Below are 19,476 nucleotides of genomic sequence, written 5' to 3'. Positions count from 1 at the left end.
AGGGTGTTCTGGGTGACTGCTTGGGTGTAACTAGTTGGTTGCTTGCTGGCCTATGTCAAAAGTGTCCACCCTGAAGTCTCTTTGATTTTCTATTCCCTAGATATGGTTTTGGCCCCTCCTTCATTTTAAGTTTGGTTTTTTCATGCGTTTTATCATGCATCAAGTAAAATCGCAAGCTTGTTTGCTTAGAAAATTAAAAATGCCACTCCTCAACAACCCGCCTGATTTGAGCTATCATTCATGTAAAACAAATAGTGCGAGATGAGTTATTCACCTAAGTTCATTACTTATGTTTAGGGGTTTGTTGAAATTCCTATGAGCAACAGTAATAGTTTAGCACCACTAATAAACACTATCATTATCCATTAAACAGAGTAAGCCTGTGACGCAGACCTTGTTGCAGGGTGACAGCGGTCTACTGCCGCAAGAATGTAACTGAGCCAGGACAGAGCTCCACCCTGCCCAGTGTGGAGATCCCCACACAGTCAAATTATCTGGGCCTGGAGCAATTGAAACCTACTGGTCCATTTACCAATAGCAAAACATTAGGAAGTACATGTTGCTGGTCAAACCCCAATCTCTGTGTCATCATCAGTCAAAGGACAAAAACACAGCTGTCTCCAGGTCTTACTTTTTAATCCAGGGATCAGTGCTACATTGTGGTTAGACTCTCGCACTCTAATATGGGTTCTCAGACACAGTCCAAACAGGGAGGAAAGGGACAATAACACTGACATCGTCATTTCTTTAATAACAGAATGAAATATAAGTCTGTGTTTGGAAATGTATGCAATATTAATATTATTAATATATATATTAAGAGGGAGATGGAGGAATGGCAAAGAAGGATCTGGGATGAGAAAGTTTTACATTATTTCAGTGCAGCTCTGATATGTTATATTACCATTAAAGGAATAGTTCACACAAAAATGAAAATTCTCTAATCATTTACTTATTTACCCAGATGTGTATGACTTGCTTTTTTCTGCTGAACACAAACAAAGATTTTTAGAAGAATAACTTAGCCCTGTAGGTCCATACAAGAATGATGGCCAGAATTTTCAAGCTCCAAAATTCACAAAGGCAGCATAAAAGTAACCATACGACTCCAGTGGTTTAATATATGTCTTCTGAAGCGATTCAATCACTTTGAGTGAAAAACAGATCAATATTTGAATCCTTTTTTACCGTATATATTTACTTCCACTTTCAGAATGTGAAAGAAAGTGAAAGTGGAGATTAATAGTAAACAATGACTTAAATATTGATCTGATTCTCACCCACACCTATCATGTCTGAAGACATAGATTTAACCACTGGAGACTTATGGATTACTTTTATGCTGCATTTATGTGATTTTTGGATCTTGAATCACCATTCACCAATCATTTGCATTGTATGGACCTACATAGGTGAGATATTCAGACTTCCAGTATTAAAATAATAAAATCCATTTTAAAAATACAAATTATTACAAGTTTATAACTATGATAATCTAAACAAAGAGTGAAATAAACATAAACCATTTCAATATTTATTGTGTTAATTAGATTTCTATCAACTGTATTAAAAATGAAGACTGTCCCACAGGAGTCATTTCCACCACACCAAACAATTTTGCCCCTAACAAAGTTTTTTCAAAGGTTAGTGTACTTGTGCACATAGTCAGCAAAATGTCGGTGAAGAGCATGCTTAAGATAAAAAATTAGACAAGTGATGGTTGAAGAAAACAAAGACAGATCAAGATAAATAACACTTGTAAGCAGAATATATTTATTGGGCGTAATTTCTGATCAAGCTGAAATTTTGCCAAATTATGCAAAAAAGGTGATGATAATATTATTAAATTGTCTGTTTTTAGGATACATAAAATATTAGCTATGAAATTAGCCTTAGCAAGAGAAAGTGGGACATTATAATCTAAAAACGTAAAAAAAAAATGCCATTTCCATCACTGTCATTTTCAACACAGAATTCTTTTAAACACAATTCAGAATTTGAGATGTGCTGGAAATGACACTGTGGTGGGAATTTCCATTTTCCAACAAAAACATAAATCTCCTGTGATGCATGGACATACACTGGTTGAAATTGTTAGTAGACAAATTAAAAACAATTTTTAATATGACTTCACTTTCCAGAAGTCCAGAGTGCTAAAAGTGCCGGAAACTGAAGAAACACCCACCTATGTTTGATTTTAAGAACATTTTTGTTACTTGTGTAACTGGTCCTACTCGACCCACTCTGAGCGGGATTCGAACCAACGTCTCCAGCATGGGAGGCAGGGGCGCTAACAAGGAGGCTAAAGGCTACAGCCCCTAGCGTCAGTTGCTAGAGCACCCCTTGAGGCCAGTGAAGTGAGGATTACACACTGCACAGATACCTACCAGCTGACTACCGTTACTCTCACCCCCCTAAACCTCGCTCCAAACCAGGTCACGTCACCACTGTAACCGGACCTGCTCCGCTGTCGCTGGAATGGGAGGCGGGTGCGCTAACGAGGAGGCTAAAGCCCCTAGCGTTAGTCACTAGTGCGCCTCTTGAGGCCAGGGGAGTGAGGTTTACACACTGCACAGCTACCTACCAGCTGGCTGCGGTTACACTTAGTATGGTAAACAATTTTGCTACTGTGTTGGGTCACCACTTGATGTCCATTGTATATGTGGGTCCTGAAGCAAAACCTTTTGAGAACCACTGGCCTTTACAGTAACTCAGTAAACACCAGTAAGAAAAATAACAAGACAATGCACTTTTCTACTCATTCATGGGCAGACATTTCTTCTTATGCCTCTTAAGCACACCTAAGAAGAGTTTTGAATAGATTCAGGTCATTCGATATCAGCCCTTTACAATTTGTGTGGACTTAGAATGGCTTAACTCACTCTTCCAAAGTTTTGGCAGAACACAAGGGCATTAGTGCATTACTGGCTTTAAGGTTCATGCAAATTCCCTTAAAACACTGCAGATCTGATTGTGTGCACATTTTGTCCTTATAGAGTAATTGTCCTCTCTGTCTGGAAAGTGAAAAGCGGAGGGGAGTCGTCTCATTTTTCATTTTGTGTGGTGGGAGGGTGAGAGAGAGAGAGAGAACTGCCTACAGTCTGTGGTAAAGTGCCTGCAGGAAAGCAGTGGTCAGACTGAAGCATCCTTTAGTGAAGGCACAACAAACTTAGATCAACTAAGAGTGAGTGAGTGTGCACATATTAGTGGCACAAGTGCTTTGGTGTGGGTGTGTGTGGATACAAATGTGCAACCGAGAGATTATTTGAGCAGTTCAGACTGTGCTTCGTTAATGAAATTGCAGTTGACGGTGACTGTGCTGGGTAGAAAGTCCTGTAACAGGGCCTTATCTCAGTCACACAGCGCAGATAGACACACAGCTCATTTTGTAGGTCACAAGTCAATATGATAAGTTACTTTGCTGAAGGGATAAAGTGCTACTCAAAAAAAGGGTGAGAACAGAAATGTAATCGTATATTTAAGCCATATTCCTTGCTGGAAAAAAAGATTAAACCAGAATAAGATGGTTTGCTGGTCTTAGCAGGTCTCCCAGGCTTGTCAGGTGTGCATGCTGATTTAGAGGGGTTTTTGGGTACTTGGGTAGCATCTTAAAACAGCCAGCAAACCATCTTATGCTGGTTTTCCACCAGGTTATGAATAGCCTTTCTCTCCTCTTCAAATCGAAAAGATGTTTTTCTTGTTATTAAAATGTTTTAGTTGTGGTGTCAGTGATTTGATAGGCATATTGCCTGGCTCATTTTTCTCAACAAAGTGGCAAGGGCAATTTGACCTCAGGTCAAACATGCCATTTACATATTCCCTCAAGATGAGAAGATCTGAATTCATTTGCTATTTTTAGCATGCTCATATAATCAGCTTGCTCACACTGGCAAGTCAGAGAGCATTTAGCAATTCGTCCAGAGAAGTAGAAAAGGCAGAAGAAACTGATCTAGATGAACAAATACAGCACATTAAAGATATGTCCTCACAGTATTTATAAGGCTTGGGATCAATGCCGTTTTCACATAGAGATAATCTGAAGATTTCCCCAATGATTATCAAAATATGTCGGATTTTTATAGGGATGATCGTTGCACAATAGTCTTTGTCTTTCAAAGATATTTATTAACACAACTTTGGTAAAGTGTGTGTGGCAGGGTTAATTCAAGTGGGTCACGCATTGGAAGTGTCTGTAGTTTTAGGACGACATGGCACGTTCAAAAATTTGAAATAATTATTTTCTATGAAGGTATGTACGCACACAATGCGGGCTAGGATGTTAAAATTTCTGCAGCACCGCAGAGCTCAACTCGCATAGTTTTCCATTAAATTCAACCCATATCATCATCAAAGGACAAAGATTCTAGTCAATACTGAATGATATATTGTGTATAAATATCTTTCATAGAGCCTGTACATGTATTTTCAGTTACAAGTATGCCTTTTTGTGGTTTGACAGCTTGAATTAAAGACCTATTCAATGCTACATACAGGGAAATTGCATAATAAACGTTGCCATTTCTAATCGTTTGGTTTTAATAGTTACACCAGTTTCATACACTAACCTGCAAACTCATCAACGTCACTTTGTTAATTCTTGAAGTACAAAAGCCTTTGTAAATTTGGACTGCCATCAGATCATAATGTGTATGTGATATGCTGCGACCGTCTTCAGTAAATGTTATATCACCCCCTTGTGGTCTCCCAATGCTATTACGTCAGACTACATTGAATCGAAGGCAACTGGCAGTGAATTGAAATCACACAAATTAGGCTTCTAATTTAAATGTCAGCTGATGTTAATATATTGATGCCTCAAAAATGTATCTATAAAATAACGTGCCGATCAGTAATCGATATATCGCTATTTTATTAGCGATATAACTAGTATTTATTATTTTCTGATTACGCTATTGCTTAGCTAAAGCGCTTAAAGCGATATAGTACTCACCCTTTTGTTGTTCCAAACCTGTAAGACTTCCTTCCATGGAACACAAAAGCAGATGCTAGGCAGAATGTTAGGGACCATTCACTTTAATTGTATGGAGAAAAAAAAGATGTAATGAAAATAAATTGTGACTTAGGCAAAAATTTTGCCTAATATCTCCTTTTGTGTTCCACAAAAGAAAGAAAGTCATACAGGTTTGGAACAACATCAGGGTGAGAAATTATTTGGACTGAACTGTCCCTTTAACAAGGGAAAGGAATAAATGCAGGTGCCAGAAATGCAGGCCTGTCAAACAGCATAAAGACTGCCATTATTTCACAACGAAATACTGTTTGCACCGCTAAGCTTTCACAGACGCGAGTGTTTCTCGGAACACTAATGAATTTCAGTAAAATGATTGTGAATCTGCCTTGAACATTTAAACAGACAATTTTAGGGGGATGCAGTGTGTTCTTTACAAAACAACGGGAAACTCATGTCTTATCGGTTGGTGTATCTGTACCCTGTTGTTATTCATAAAACTTGTGTGTCAGCATCTGGATTGCCATCTGCATGTAAACATGAGTGTCTCAGCAGAGGCTTTTTGGGAAGTGTCTGCACAAAGAGCAACTCATAAAAAGGTTCTCAATATGTGGTATTATGTGCTTCTCTATAGTGCATTAGGTGCCACTTCCTTTCCATTATGACACCATTAGTCCGTGACGGCAGCACTCATGGAATTACTGCCATGATCGAATGTACCGTCTTGCCCCATAGTGCTCCCTGGAAGGAACAAAACAAACTATTTAGCCACCATCTGTCTAGCACTGGAAGTGGTCCTGTAACTGATTACACATAATGTTCTTTTCAGTTGTGATTAAAACAAAAGCACCCGCCTTGTTTTTGATGTCCTTTTCCATCTGTGTGGTACAATGTGTAATCAGTGGCATAGTGTGCATGTCTCTGTGATGACCAGTGTTGGGAAGTAACTAACCAGGGATGTGATTGTTCTGGATTAATACGGAATTCCTTTTTTTACGCCCTAAAAATGTGACCCGTGTGAATTCTCGATAAACTGTGTATTTTGTGCCTTCTCAGTAAGCATTTTTCACCCAAGTGAGTGTCATTCAATCTTGCCTCAGATATATAGCATTTTATATATATATATATATATATATATATATATATATATATATATATATATATATATATATATATATATAAAGAATTAGGTTTATTTGAATTAATCCAGAGAAATAATAGCTCATTAATGGTTAGATATAAAAAGGGTTTGAACTGTTGCCACAGTTGGTGACAGGTTAAAAATCGCTATTGTTATATAAATATGTGATATTTGCTGTGAAAATATGAAATTCAACTTCACATTTAGTATAAAGTGCCAGTATATCAAACCATTTGTATGTATAATCATGAACCACTGCAGACAGAGTCCTGATAATAGAAAATGTTAGACAAGTCTAGACCAATTTGTTTCCTGTTTAGATTGGGAAAATAACTTGGCGTGACAGTTGTGAAAGTGGCACTTGCAGTACATGTAGAGGGAAAACTATCCAAAACGCTTTATATATCCATCAAGGCAGTATTATGGATTAAGATTGAAATCGCGGTATGACCTTGAATGATTTCTTAACTGCAAAATGCTGCTTTTTAAACAGTCTGCATACTACATTGACCGCTTCAGCGATGCGTGAGCTCTAGCTCCCTCTCGCAGCTGTATGCGGAACACGCTGAACAGTGCATCAATATGAGATGATAAAACGTTTTTTATATTACAATTTAAATCACAAAGCTAGTTAAAGCGATCCCTTCCGAAATGTTGTATATAGATTTCGTGACTTCTACAATCTGAATGGTTTTGTGCTGATCTGTAGCAATGTTCTTGTCAATAATTAATTTGATAAAATATGTAATAAACGAGATATTTGGACTGCAATCTAAGATATTTAGTGTAGAGTCAATCTTGTGTGTGTGTGTGTGGTTTTTTTTTTTAGTCATGTTCAGGCCATGTCTAAGATTATTTCAATTGAAATGTTTGTTGGACAAAATGTATTTAGTCAGAAAACACGGCTTCTTTTAAATGGCTGTCAATGTAGAAACATGCTTTTTCCATCATCGGGTTTAGTTCCAGCATGAATCAGCAAGGACTAATAGTGACCTGCTAACCAGCTAATTCCTTACCCCTGGTTGGAAAATGTAGCTTGTAACAGGAAAAGCCACTGTCTCATTTTTTTAGTTAGTTACTCCCCAACACTATTAAAGTGACAGTACATCAGTTTGTTATTTGCAAACTGAAACAGTTGGGCAAGAAATGAGCAACGAGTAGCAGTGTAGCATTATAAAACACTATTGCATTATTCTTTGTAACATTTGCCTTGCCCACAGTTTTACACCCGAGCAAAATAAATAATAATGTGCCCTCCTTAATGGTCATCTCTTATACTGTATGTAGCATTTGGAGGTCTGATTTTGTTTAAGTGAAACGGTTAATTTGCTCAGTTCACATAAAAAAATAAAAAATAAAAAACTAGATTCATCCAAGTCCTGGTGCAGGAGTCCCCATGTTTTCTTTGTTGTGGCAACATACTTAACTGCTGCAGTTCATCACTGTCAGTCATGTTCTGTAGTTTTATTAGTTGTATTTTTTTGTAAATTCATGTGTTCAAGTTTAATGCTTTTTCACCCTTATTAAAGGAATATTTCACCAAAAAATGAAAATTATCTCATCATTTACTCACCCTCATGCCATCCCAGATGTGTATGACTTTCTCTTTTTTCTGCCGAACACAGATCAATATTTTTAGAAGAATATTTCAGCTCTGTGGGTCTTCACAATGCAAGTGAATAGGTCCCAAAATTTGGAAGCTCCAAAAATAATATAAAAGCAGCATGAGAGTAATCTATAAGACTGTTTCACACACACTTGAAATATTATTCTAAAAATCTTCGTTTGTGTTCCCCAGATGAAATTAAGTCATACACATCTGGGATGGCATAAGGGTGAGTAAATGATGAGAGAATTTTCATTTTTGGGTGAAATATTCCTATGAGACCCTTAGAGTTTTTGTGCCATGTAAATACTGCTCTTATCTGCTAACTATATATTTATTTATTGTCCCTTAAATAGCTTCAGTGTATTTAACTTTTGGTGTTAGCTTGTAATGTAGCTAACTACTTGATTTAACTACTTTAAATTGTCAATAGCTTGTTGCTTAGGAACCTACAGTTTTAATGTAGCTTTTGGTGCTTTTAGTCATTTGGTGATGAAGAAGCATTTGTCCATCACTCTGTGCCAGTACTGGGGGCTTGAGAGTGTAGATGTCCGTTTGCTATTTATTGTCAGAACCAGAATATACAGGAAGTTGGAAAAACAGATGGTGTCCTGATGAGCTCTAACAGAATTAGAATCTGAGTCCTGACTGGTAGGACGGGGAAAAGGTATAGTGTCCTGGTGAGAATTGTTTAACACCAGGACTATGTTGTCATAGGCACATCCTTTTTTAATTTAGAATGTGCTATGCAAAGTTTCCCATTACAGCTCTTACCGGAAAGGCTTTCCATATGTGTTTTTGTGGGTGAAGCTGAGCCATACAGAATAAAGCAAAGAGGCTTAGCATCTCATTGTCTCAGGGTGTGCAGAGGTACAGTTAGATCGTCATGTACTGTACTAAAAAAATATAAGAGTGGTGTGCTACAGTGGTTTAGGAGTGGCATATAGTCTAGGGATGTCTTCAGGGAGGATATTCTTAGAAATCCTCCTTAACATCAGATGAGGAGAGAGAATCTTTGAAGTGACATAGATTTCTCTTAAGAAAGGCCAGGGAGATGGATGTAGAGATTAATTTCCTAGCATGGCCTATGCCCTTTAGGAGAAGTGCAGTAGTTTTCTTCTGACAACACTGGGAAAGTACTGAACTTTGGGAGAATACCTTTGGAGTAGTGATTCTAAAGCAGGGATAAGTGTACCACAGTGGCTATTTAAAGGGATAGTTCACCCAAAAAACAAAAACAAATCTGTCATCATTTACCCTCATGTGGTTCCAAACCTGAAATTGCTCTGAAACTGAAATTAATACAATGGCAGTACATAGTAACTCACTTTAACACTTTAACTAAAATGTTATATGTGACTTGTGCATCAAATTAGAAATCTTCTGAAGTCATACAACCACTTTGCATGATGAACTGATTGAAACGTATTAATTATTTACTCTCAAATCAAAGCAAATCATTGTTTGGAGTCCGCAAACTGTGCTGAAAAATTAAAAATGGTGGCTATGTCAATAACATCTCATGTCCAAGCGTCATGATGTCATGTCGCAGCCTCATTGGTTGTTCAGGTGCCTCATTAAAGAGAGATGAAGCTACATGGTGAGTCTGTTTTTCACCCACAATATTGACTGTTTTTTGTTTTTGAAGTGAATCATTATAATAATGGCAAGTTTAATCAAATTGATGATAATGTTCCAGTACATTATGAGTTAAAAAGAACATTTCTGGTGTGGTTTTGTTAAAGGGATACTAATGGAGCTGTGGGGACAAGCCAAAATAGTTGGTGTGTATACGTTTTCATTTGAAAACGCATTGATTTTGCTATGTATAAGCCTCTCATTCACATTAGAATGGTGTTTTCCTCCACCGAAAAAGGAGTGTTTGGAAAAAAACTCTCCATTACCGCATACTTTGGAAAACAATGATGTTAGGAAACTGAAAATGTACTTTTCAAACGGAAATGGATTAGACTGTATTTGAGTTATATTTGTTGTTCTTATAAATAAAGTATGAGCACAAAAGTCAAGCTGCTATTTCTTTTTAAAGGAATGCATTTTATCATTTGGTCCTTATGTGTGAGTGTTGTAGTTGTAGTACAGCAAGGGAAGGCCTTAGCGTGAGCATCCTGGGGGACTGTGTTGATTTTGGCTTGTAACCAGATAGGTCAGACTGTGATTCCAGGGAGACTGATCCCAAATCAGACAAAATGGATTGTCAAAGTTACACGGGAAAGTCATACATAAAGCACAAAAGTCAAATCCCACAAAACTATTTCAAAAACAAACTAATCATTTATGACAGCAGAGCATTAATTCAGTGAGGAAGTGATGACATGAGGCACATGTGGCTCCACATCAGTTTAGAAAACAGTCATGAGAGTCATTCATTATAATGTCTTTCCTGTCTTTTATTTGTGCTTTAGTGAGCCACAAGGCCTTGAGTTTAGGCTGCATTATGTGGGCACTGTATATGTGAGTGCATGACTGCACAGAGAACACCAAGAAGGGTGGAAAGAAGTCAAAAGAAGTCATTTGTCAGTGGAGAGCTGACGCCCTTATGTCCTCAGCCCACATGTCCACAGGCACGTTCTATTTGGAGGTCAGATAAGTGGGATAAACGACTGCAAAGTGAATGCAAGATTGCTGCAGAGATTAGTTGGTTGATTTCCCCTCTGTAACTCTATCAAAACATTGCTCTGTTTGTTTGAGCAGCCCATCGCAGTAACATTGGCTCAACCAGTGGTGTGAGATTGGGGCGGGACTATCTCTTTATACAACCAATAGAAGATGGGGGAGTTTTTATGAATCTAGGGATGTGCCAGGATAATCTACTAATCCACTAGTCGTCCAACAACTGACTAGTCGATTATGGGGTCGACTACTAACATGAATATTTTTAGTAGTGGTGGTTTTAATGGGAGACGCAATTCTCAAATTAATTAAGAGATGCATCTTCTCAGAGAGCATTTTTGCGTGATGATAACTTGCTGTTCTGAACAGCGAATAACAGTCAGCAGAGTAAAATATTCTGCAAGATGTTTCGTCTCTTTACTGCTTTTGTGTTAGTCTTTTTATACTGTTACAGCAATCAAAGCACTGAATCAACAATACATTTCAAGACAATTACTGTCAGACGTTAAATACTCCGATGTGAGAACTGACCCAAAAGGACATAATTATCAATTTTTTGCTCCCGTTGAGGATTTTTATTAGGTGTATTTGCAAACAGTAACAAACATTGAGAAAGAATGCCTTAAAAGTATAGTTCACCCAAAAATGAAAACTCTGTCATCATTTACTCAAGATTATCAGTGAATAGCAATTTAAATTTCATTGTGTACAAAGCTGTTGTTGAATGACGTCAGAAGACTTTGAATATGGTGCACAAGCTTTTAAGTCTTTTAGGAGGTTGACAGATCCAGTCTTCATTCACTTTTATAATACTGACAAGAGCGGCCAGGATATCCTTAAAAAATTACAGACATGCATGTGTGTTTGGAACAACATGAGAGTGAATAAATGATGACAAAATGTTCATTTTGGCTGAATTACCCTTTAAAGGTGCAGTATGTAAGATTCAGAAACCCTTGTTATTAATGACACCTGTGGCCGTTAAGTGAACTGCAGCCAACTACCTTTTGCTCGTGCTCGCGCTCGTGTACACACTCCATAGGGACGCGAGCGAACATCGGCCAAAACAATGACATAACGTACAAAGAGACTGAACGTGATTCACTGGCATCATGCTGAAATATGAGGTAGCATAATTAAAATTACACAGTTATGATTGTTTTACTACAAACTTTGAGACTAAACTAAAACTACTCATTAGCTAACATAGCATACTGATACACACATACAGCTACATACTACCAAACTATACCAGACAGTTTACTGTTGCACTGCACTGTTATGTTGCACTATTGTATGTTTTGTATGTCATATGTTGTACTACGATCAAGAAACCAGCGTATTAGCTTGAATTTTTCCTGTATACCTGACTTTTAGTATAAAGAGAAGATCGATGAAATTATTTGAAAGTTACGAAGCAAGGTAGCTTGCAATTCGTCAGCGTTAGCAGGCAAGATCAAGTTAGCTAAAATCACACAGATCAATTCTTATGGCACTATATTTCACATGCTTTGCAGTTATGTAAGCTTACCTGTCCAATAAGAAGAACGCCAATTCAGGGTCGGTATTGATCCCCAAAACCGAACGAAGGTCCCTCCAGGAATCAAATGCCCTGCCGACAGTGGCAGGCTATGCATTTTTAGTCTAAGCCTTCAGTGTGATTCATGCCATTAAGAAAACACAGTTTCACAACGAATAAGACACCCTATGCCTTTGGGCATCATAAATTATGTTGCAGCTAACTAGTAATACCAACTGACATTTTAAAAACACGTCCACGCACGAAAGCCAGAACTGGAAATGACACTTAATGCTCAAGCAAGCCTCATTTTAACTGCAGCATGACTGTTTTGTGAAATGAACGTCTCCCGAACAGACATTCAAAAATCATAATTTTTCATATGAATTTACCAAGAAGGTCTATAATACCTGGAAAATCTGTCTAATAATATTTGCGATTTAAATGTTGCTTGCAATAAATTTTGTTTCGTCAGGGTACACGGTTGTGCTGCGTTCCATTCAAGTTGAATGAAGGATATTCCTACTTGATATCTCCGACCATAAATGCCTTCCAATCCCCGATGTTCGGAAGATGACATTTAAGGAAACAAAACTGCAATGCTCCCGTTAGCTTAGCAGGGGTTTGACTCTCATTAGAGATGTCTCCTAGCAACTCAACTGATAAACAATGCTGCAGCGCTAGCATTTGTGCTACAGGTGTACGATTATCAAAAGAGATTATAATGTTTTATACACCTGTTTCTGCAGGCATTTGTTAAACAAGCTTTAATATCATGTAATGTGGAAACGAACTCATTTATCGATATTACTTAATAAAGTGATTGTTTATCAATTACTTTGTACATCTCCCTGAGTGTTGACATGTTTGTATGACATCATGCCCCTGCATCTCAGCGAAATCGGAGTTGAGAATTTCTGCACGAGCCTTCAAGTTGTAATTCTGACTTAAAGATGCATTCCATTGCACTTTTTCTAGTAGGAAGTTGTAAAATCTGACTTTCCGAGTTGAATGGAATGCAGCACTACTTTTCAAAACTTGATCTGACACTGAATACTGCAGCAGCCTAATTTACACTTAGAAAATTCCTGATGTTGCTATAACAATGCAAAAAGCACTTACCAATTTACTTGAAGTGAAAATCAGTCCTCCTTTCCTGTTTAATCAATTAAGCAATCACACGGTCATGCAGAACATCTTGTGTTTTTAAATCCATAAGGATCTCTTTCTCAACAGCCATACCAGCAGTGATGACAGCTGACTTGTCAGACAGCTGGATCTTAAGCTTTTCGCTCTCGATTTACATACATCACTTAAAGCGTGATCGTCACTCAAGGCCAGCTAGAAGGCCTCGACCGGGACATATCCTAAAGATCACACCCACCAAGAACAAATAAATCAATCTGATTGGCTGATGAATCTGACAATCTGACTTTAGTTGCCCATTCATTTGCACTGTTGAGGGATTGAAGGCCTGATGGGGTGGAGCTCAGACTCACGCGCTGCTTCGGCTTCGGCTTCGGCTTTGGCTTCAGGCATGCGATTTGTGAAACAGTTGTCACACTTTGTTTGTAAGCATCATAGAATTAATTCTGACTGGATAAACTTTTCGTTTTTCTCTATTTGTTTGTAGATTAATTAAGAATGGAAAGTGATTAAAAATACATAAAGGTGTTTGAGAATGAAAGGATGAAAAATACTTATTTATTTGGCATGTTAGGCCAGCAGAGAAGGCTTTGCTGGCCCTGAGAAATCATCACTGCCTGCCCATGTTCACACTAGTTTTCGCTCGACCACGACCACGATCACGTTCCCGCTTAGCCAGACGGGACTCAGTAGTTAAATGTTTTTTTAGTTGTTTTTTTTTTTGGCTTACTCTGAGTTTGTGTAGGAGTCGGTGTTGTGCTGGGAACCGGACGTTTGCTGGATTACATCTCTAAGATAACGTTACCTAGTGTTGCAGACTGTCTGTTGTTGCTGTTGAATAGCGGAAGAGCAGCTATTACTGAGGCAAGGCTCTCGGGAGCGTGCATAACATCACATCCTTTGGATTTTACCGGCAAAACCGACCCGCTCCCTTCGCATGAAAATCAGTCTACAGCCTTTAATAGGCAAACTAGGAAGTCCGGGAAGGGCTCATTTTTTAAGTTGCATTACAATTCGTTCACACATTGGCAAAAATTGGTGAATATTACATGAAAATTAATACATATTGCACCTTTAAACTCCAATTCCACCTTGATCTTCCATTATAGGACTTTCTGTATATAAAAACTACTCTGAAAAACTCACAGCAGCAAGAGGTCATGATGAAAGGAGTCGCTCTTGTTTAAAAAGGAGATTTTCCACATGCCAAATGAAAGGCAGTATTTATTTGAGGTTACAGAGTTAAGACTTGAGCACACATGCACACACAATCAGTCACAGCTCATTTCAGCTCCCTATATCAGACTGCACACTTTTTAAAACTGATATTGACGTGCAGACAGATTCGTGCCAGCTTTCCACATAGATCTCTTGACACAAAAGAATTTGTTAGAAAAGATATAAACCCTTACAAAAGTTTCCAAAACACACTCTGAGGCATTGAAAAAAGATTAAATTGTTCCAGAGACACAGTGATACGTGAGCATAGAAGTGTTTGTCATGAGTTTAAAAATATTCTTGTGTTAAGTAAGCTTTAATTTATTGGTTCTCATAGAACTTTCTTTTCATCTTGTCTGCTTTTATGAGAGAGCGTAGGATTGAACTGAGCTATCCCACAAAACATTTTCAAAGAGACTTTAAAGGAGGATCAAAAAGAATAATGAAAGTTTGTTTCTGTTTGTACGGTAGGTTTGGATCGTTCAGTTCTCTTGATTCAGTGACGCTCACGTGCTACATTCAACAAGCATCAGAGCAGCATTTTCTGCTTTGGTGAAATGTAATCCACTAAAACACAGCAGAGAATGGTCTGTTTCCTTTTGCTGGAACATTTACTTCAAGCTGACTACAGGACCAGTGAGTGTTGTCTTACTAATCACTTTCGGCATTAAACAAGGTACAAAGTAGTGTTCTGTTTACCACACATTCACAGCACACAAAGACCACTAACAGGGAGCACAGATGCAAAAATTTTTCAGCTGTTTTTGCTGAGCTACATTTGTAATAGATGAACCATAGGGACAAAAACAACCAAAGTTACATTCTTTGATGGATGATTGTTAGGTTTACGCAATGGAGTATGTTTCATTTGAACATCGGGGGAATACGTTTTGTTTTATGTTGTTGATTCCTAAAACGTTTGTTGTAGATTTTGAGTGCAATAAATGTAAATTGCTTAATGTTAGTATTTGCTTGTAATGTAAGCATGTTGTGAAATGATGCATTGCTTGTATACAAAGTGGATATCTCTACGGTAATATTAATTCCGATGCTTATGTACATACTGTGATACAATCAGCTCTTTGAGGCTTCGTCATCATTAATCCAGATACATTTGAAAACAGCGTTTTTGTTTTCGAAACGCTCTCCATCCACACTGCCTCTTTTAAACATTTTCGAAAAGTTGTTTGTTCACACTGAAACGTATGAAAACCCTTAAATCCCCTTACTGCAAATCGGCGTTCCATGTACGGTCTGAAACGCAGTTCTCCTTGTGTTCCATTGCTGGATAGCAATTTCAAGTAAACTTCCTGTCGCCTTTGAAGGGATGCAATGTGAAGGTTGTACAAAGTAACATTTACCTTTAACAACGCTATCAAAGTGAATAGCAGGCCCAACAATGCCGCAACAACATGGGCCACCATTTTGGTTGTTTTGGGTTGAATGGATCACATGACTGCATCACATTACAACAAATACGTCATCGTTTTCAGATACTGTATATACAATTTACCTGTCCACACTACAACACAAAGACAGCATTTTAAAAATGATCCATTTGGAAGTGTTTTAGAAAAGCTCAGTTTTCAGACAAAAACGTATTAGTGTGGACGTGGCCTGAGTGAGTTATTGCGCCTCTGAGTTAATGGTTTAATTTAGATTCAGTTTATTATTTTTGAAACCTTGCACTTGTCAACTATTAACCCTTTGCTAAACACTCATTAAAAGGTTAAAATCACCTTCATCGCTCGCAAGATGTCTGCAGAAGTCAATCTCATCCTTAAATTTTTTTCAACACACTTATATCTTTGCCTGTTGGTTTATGTGATCCCTCGCTCTCTCTGTTTCTCTTATTTTTCTGCACCTCTACCCTACAAACAGCTGCAACAGTTTGCTTTAAGCCATTTCCCAATGAGGGGTGTTGGGTCCCTGAAGGGGAGCAGTATTAATGAGACCTGATGTGTGGCTTGCTGCTCCATTGCTCATCAGACGCATTCATCATGGTGTATTAATCTTCTGTTCATGAACAGGGACTCAGAGAGTTACAGAGAGAGGGAGAAAGAGTGTGTCAGGAGGCTTGAAGGCTGCCATATGATCTTATCAACTCCAAACAAACACAGCCAAACAAAACAATCACATTTAGCTAGTTCAGCTGGTAGAGCATGGTGCTAGCAATGGCAAGGTCATGGGTTGATTCCCAGGGATCACACGATACTGATAAAATGTAAAGCTTCAATGCACTGTAAGCATTCTTAAATCTATGGAAAAGAGGAATTATTTTTATGCAACAGGCAAAAGGAAATAAAGCATTTTCTTATCACTTACATCACTTTCTGACACCTGAGACCCCATGAAAGTTGGCATTGTGTGACTTTAATTCCCCCATGAATAGCAACATGTGAAAACATCCGCTCTTAGCTTGTGCTGTTGCTAAATGTCTACCGTCGCCATGGAGATCTGCACCACAGTACCTTTACAAAGCAGCTGCTTGCAGTGCCTCAGCCTGCATTGCTGGAGGTAAGACAGTTACAGTAGTTAAGATCCAGAGCCTGTCAACCTCAATGGAAACTCTCAAATCATTTTGCAAAATGTTGGTATGATAACATGATGTTCAAATGCTCATTGTCATTAGATTCTGTGCATGTCCATCACAAGTGATAATAACCATGCAGCTGCAGGAATACTGCATTTATATTGAAACTGACACTGCAAATGCCCTGACAGTAAATCTGATCTTTATCTGCAGGTGGAATTGTGAAGCTCCATTAATGATTAACCAAACAGTGTAAAAATTAATACGTAGCAGACCTTCACTTTGAACAAGTAGTAATATTCACTGACATCCCTGCTGAAAAAGCAGCTTAAGCTTATTTGCTGATCTTTTCGCCAGCTCTTTTTGCTAGTTTTAGAGGGCTTTTGGGCATTTGTTAGTTGGTCAGGCTGGACCAAATGGCTAACCTGCTGAACACTAGCTTGGCCAGACTGTAAGACCAGCTAGACCACCTGAAGACCAACTAAGATTAGTCTTAGGACGGTCTATGCTGTTTTTTTGTTTTGTTTTGTTTTGTTTTTTTGTAGCTGGGATCACACACAAAGAAAGATTAATAGACCTGTAGAAAAGGCTCACCAACAGGGAACTTCAGTGCACCTGTCTCAGTTTGGTTGTTCTAACTTAGTCCTGTAAAACAGGAAATGCATGAGGAAGAGAACAAAGGAGGATGTGGTCAAGAACTGAAATGCCTGACACGCCACAGTGCAATGTTTGAATTTACCATCACATCACCAAGATCCAGTTAGTTCTGAATTGTGTCTGAAAAACCACTGCAGCAGTGAGGGCCAGCCCCTGCTTGCACCGTGTATCTTTGTCTCTGCAGCATTGCCATAACCAGACCTTTGCTCTCACAGACATTTTCGTGAGAGCTGGCAGCATTGCTGCATTCTAAACTGCAACCTTCAATTTAGACCTATAGAGCAGTGGGTCAGAATGGATGTGGTTCTTATCATCTGGAGACGTTTATTTACATTCCAGTAAAATATCACTGTGTGTGTGTGTGATGGTTGACGTCACAGTGTCTACACCATCAGTGGGGTTCAGACTGAAAACAGCCACAAGAACACAGCAGATGTATCTTCCATCTCGTCTTCCAATTTACGAGGCTCTTCAGTTCTTCATAACATGTATAAACAGTTGTAGAAAGCAGTTTGTGAGTTTTATGAGTGGAGTGTTCTGCAATGTTGGTGCTTAGACACATTTGCTGGTACTTAGCTGAATTATGGTATGTGTGTTTGTATTTTGTGTTTGTGTGCCACAGGTGTTGGGTTAGCACGGTGGTCACGGTGAGAGGTAAAAAAAGGTACATATCTTTGTCAATATGTTATGTCAACATGCAGCTCAAGCATTTATTACTTAAACCTCCTGTGACCTGAGCATGACTGCTGCATGCATTTTCTATTTCCCTTTTTGATTTGTAACTAGTAGCATCTAATAAACATGCATTTCACCTAATAAACATTTCTGTAGCAAAAGGTTTTCCTAAAAATTGATGTCCACATATGTGGACAGCGGGACTAAGTTGTGAAATTTTAAATAATACCAAGTTGTAGAAAGTAAGATTTTTTTTTTTTTATGAAATTGTTTATTATGTTTCTAGGAGTGTTGGTAATTAATGTTTTTGAGATGTCACAGACATTACATCAGAAATTAACATAATTAATTTTGATTCAAAGTAATGGCCAGCATCATCCAATCACTGCCAACCATGTTAAAATGCAATTATACATGATAAATTCTGAATCTATGTACTGATTACCATTGTCTCATGTCTGCCAAACATGTTGAGTGGACCAAACATCATCTGCAGCCTGAAACTCAACTTTTGGTTGGATTTTAGGAGTGAATGCATTTAGCTGAATAGGAAAGATATAGGATGCTCCCTTGTTCCCTATTTAGTGAATGACTTAACCTCCACTGTGCTGTCTGTCTGCACTGGTTTCAGAAAAGTTTGAAGTGCACCTTATTTTCATCCTAACTCTGTATGAAGCCATTTCATGCAAAGCAAACATATTTCAGCATTTGGATGAACCCATTGATTCTCAATGTGATAATGCACAGTAAATAAAGGATTTTCCTTGGGAAAAATGCGCTAAAGTACAAATTAGTGTACATTGTGTTTAGCAGCATGGCGTTTCACGATAAATTGCTCAAATTTAAAAAATATCAGATGAAACTAGAGACTTTAATCATTTGACTCAAACAATTTTCAATGTAAAAATTTAATTAGGTTTCTTACCAGATGTAGTTTTGTTGAGTGTTTCTTCCAAAGACAAACTCCGCTGTGGTCAGCGCTATGTTTTTTTTATCACATGACAAAAGTTTAACCCTTTACTGACAGCACAGATTCTTCTGAACTGAGATCAGTCGGTTTAAATGAATTTAAATCTTATGCATAAAAAAATTTGTGTATAATGAAGCCAAAATACACCGTCCATGCAATTTATTATAGCAGCACTACAAAATGACATGAATGCTCTAGCAATTAAATTTTTCACGTCACAATTTGTTTTTTTATGACACTATTGGTTAGGTTTAGTTTCAGGTTAGGGAGGTTTTTATTTTTTTTTTTTTACTTGATAGAGCATTAACCTTAAAAAGCTCATCTGTTAAGGAGAATATTTAACTTGCTTTAAGCACTGCACAGTGGACATTTCACCTCGGAAATGCCACAATACGTGTAAGGAACCATATA

The 19,476-nt window shown here is 37.9% G+C and overlaps 2 protein-coding genes across 7 annotated transcripts in view; one reads left to right on the top strand and one right to left on the bottom strand.

Moving 5' to 3' along the window:
* slc35f2l (info solute carrier family 35 member F2, like) overlaps positions 1-12,014 on the bottom strand; it is an 85,357-nt gene extending 73,343 nt beyond the window's left edge. For 4 of the 6 annotated variants that reach the window (XM_051665340.1, XM_051665341.1, XM_051665342.1 and 1 more), the window contains exon 1: positions 11,879-12,014. The gene's annotated coding sequence lies outside the window, so the exon portion shown is untranslated. The remainder of the gene's footprint in view (positions 1-11,878) is intronic. The other 2 variants (XM_051665345.1, XM_051665344.1) reach the window with 2 other exon arrangements.
* The window catches only part of exo5 (exonuclease 5), a 28,800-nt gene extending 10,746 nt beyond the window's left edge, over positions 1-18,054 (top strand). The window contains 1 exon segment of the mRNA XM_051665488.1: positions 18,043-18,054. Within this exon segment, the coding sequence (XP_051521448.1) occupies positions 18,043-18,054 (12 nt within the window).
* The last annotated feature ends 1,422 nt before the right edge of the window (positions 18,055-19,476 follow it).

The sequence above is a fragment of the Myxocyprinus asiaticus genome, chromosome 31 (assembly GCF_019703515.2).
Source record: "Myxocyprinus asiaticus isolate MX2 ecotype Aquarium Trade chromosome 31, UBuf_Myxa_2, whole genome shotgun sequence".
Taxonomy (NCBI): Eukaryota; Metazoa; Chordata; class Actinopteri; order Cypriniformes; family Catostomidae; genus Myxocyprinus; species Myxocyprinus asiaticus.
Note: the sequence above shows the minus strand (reverse complement) of the source record. Positions and strands in the feature narration are given on the sequence as shown.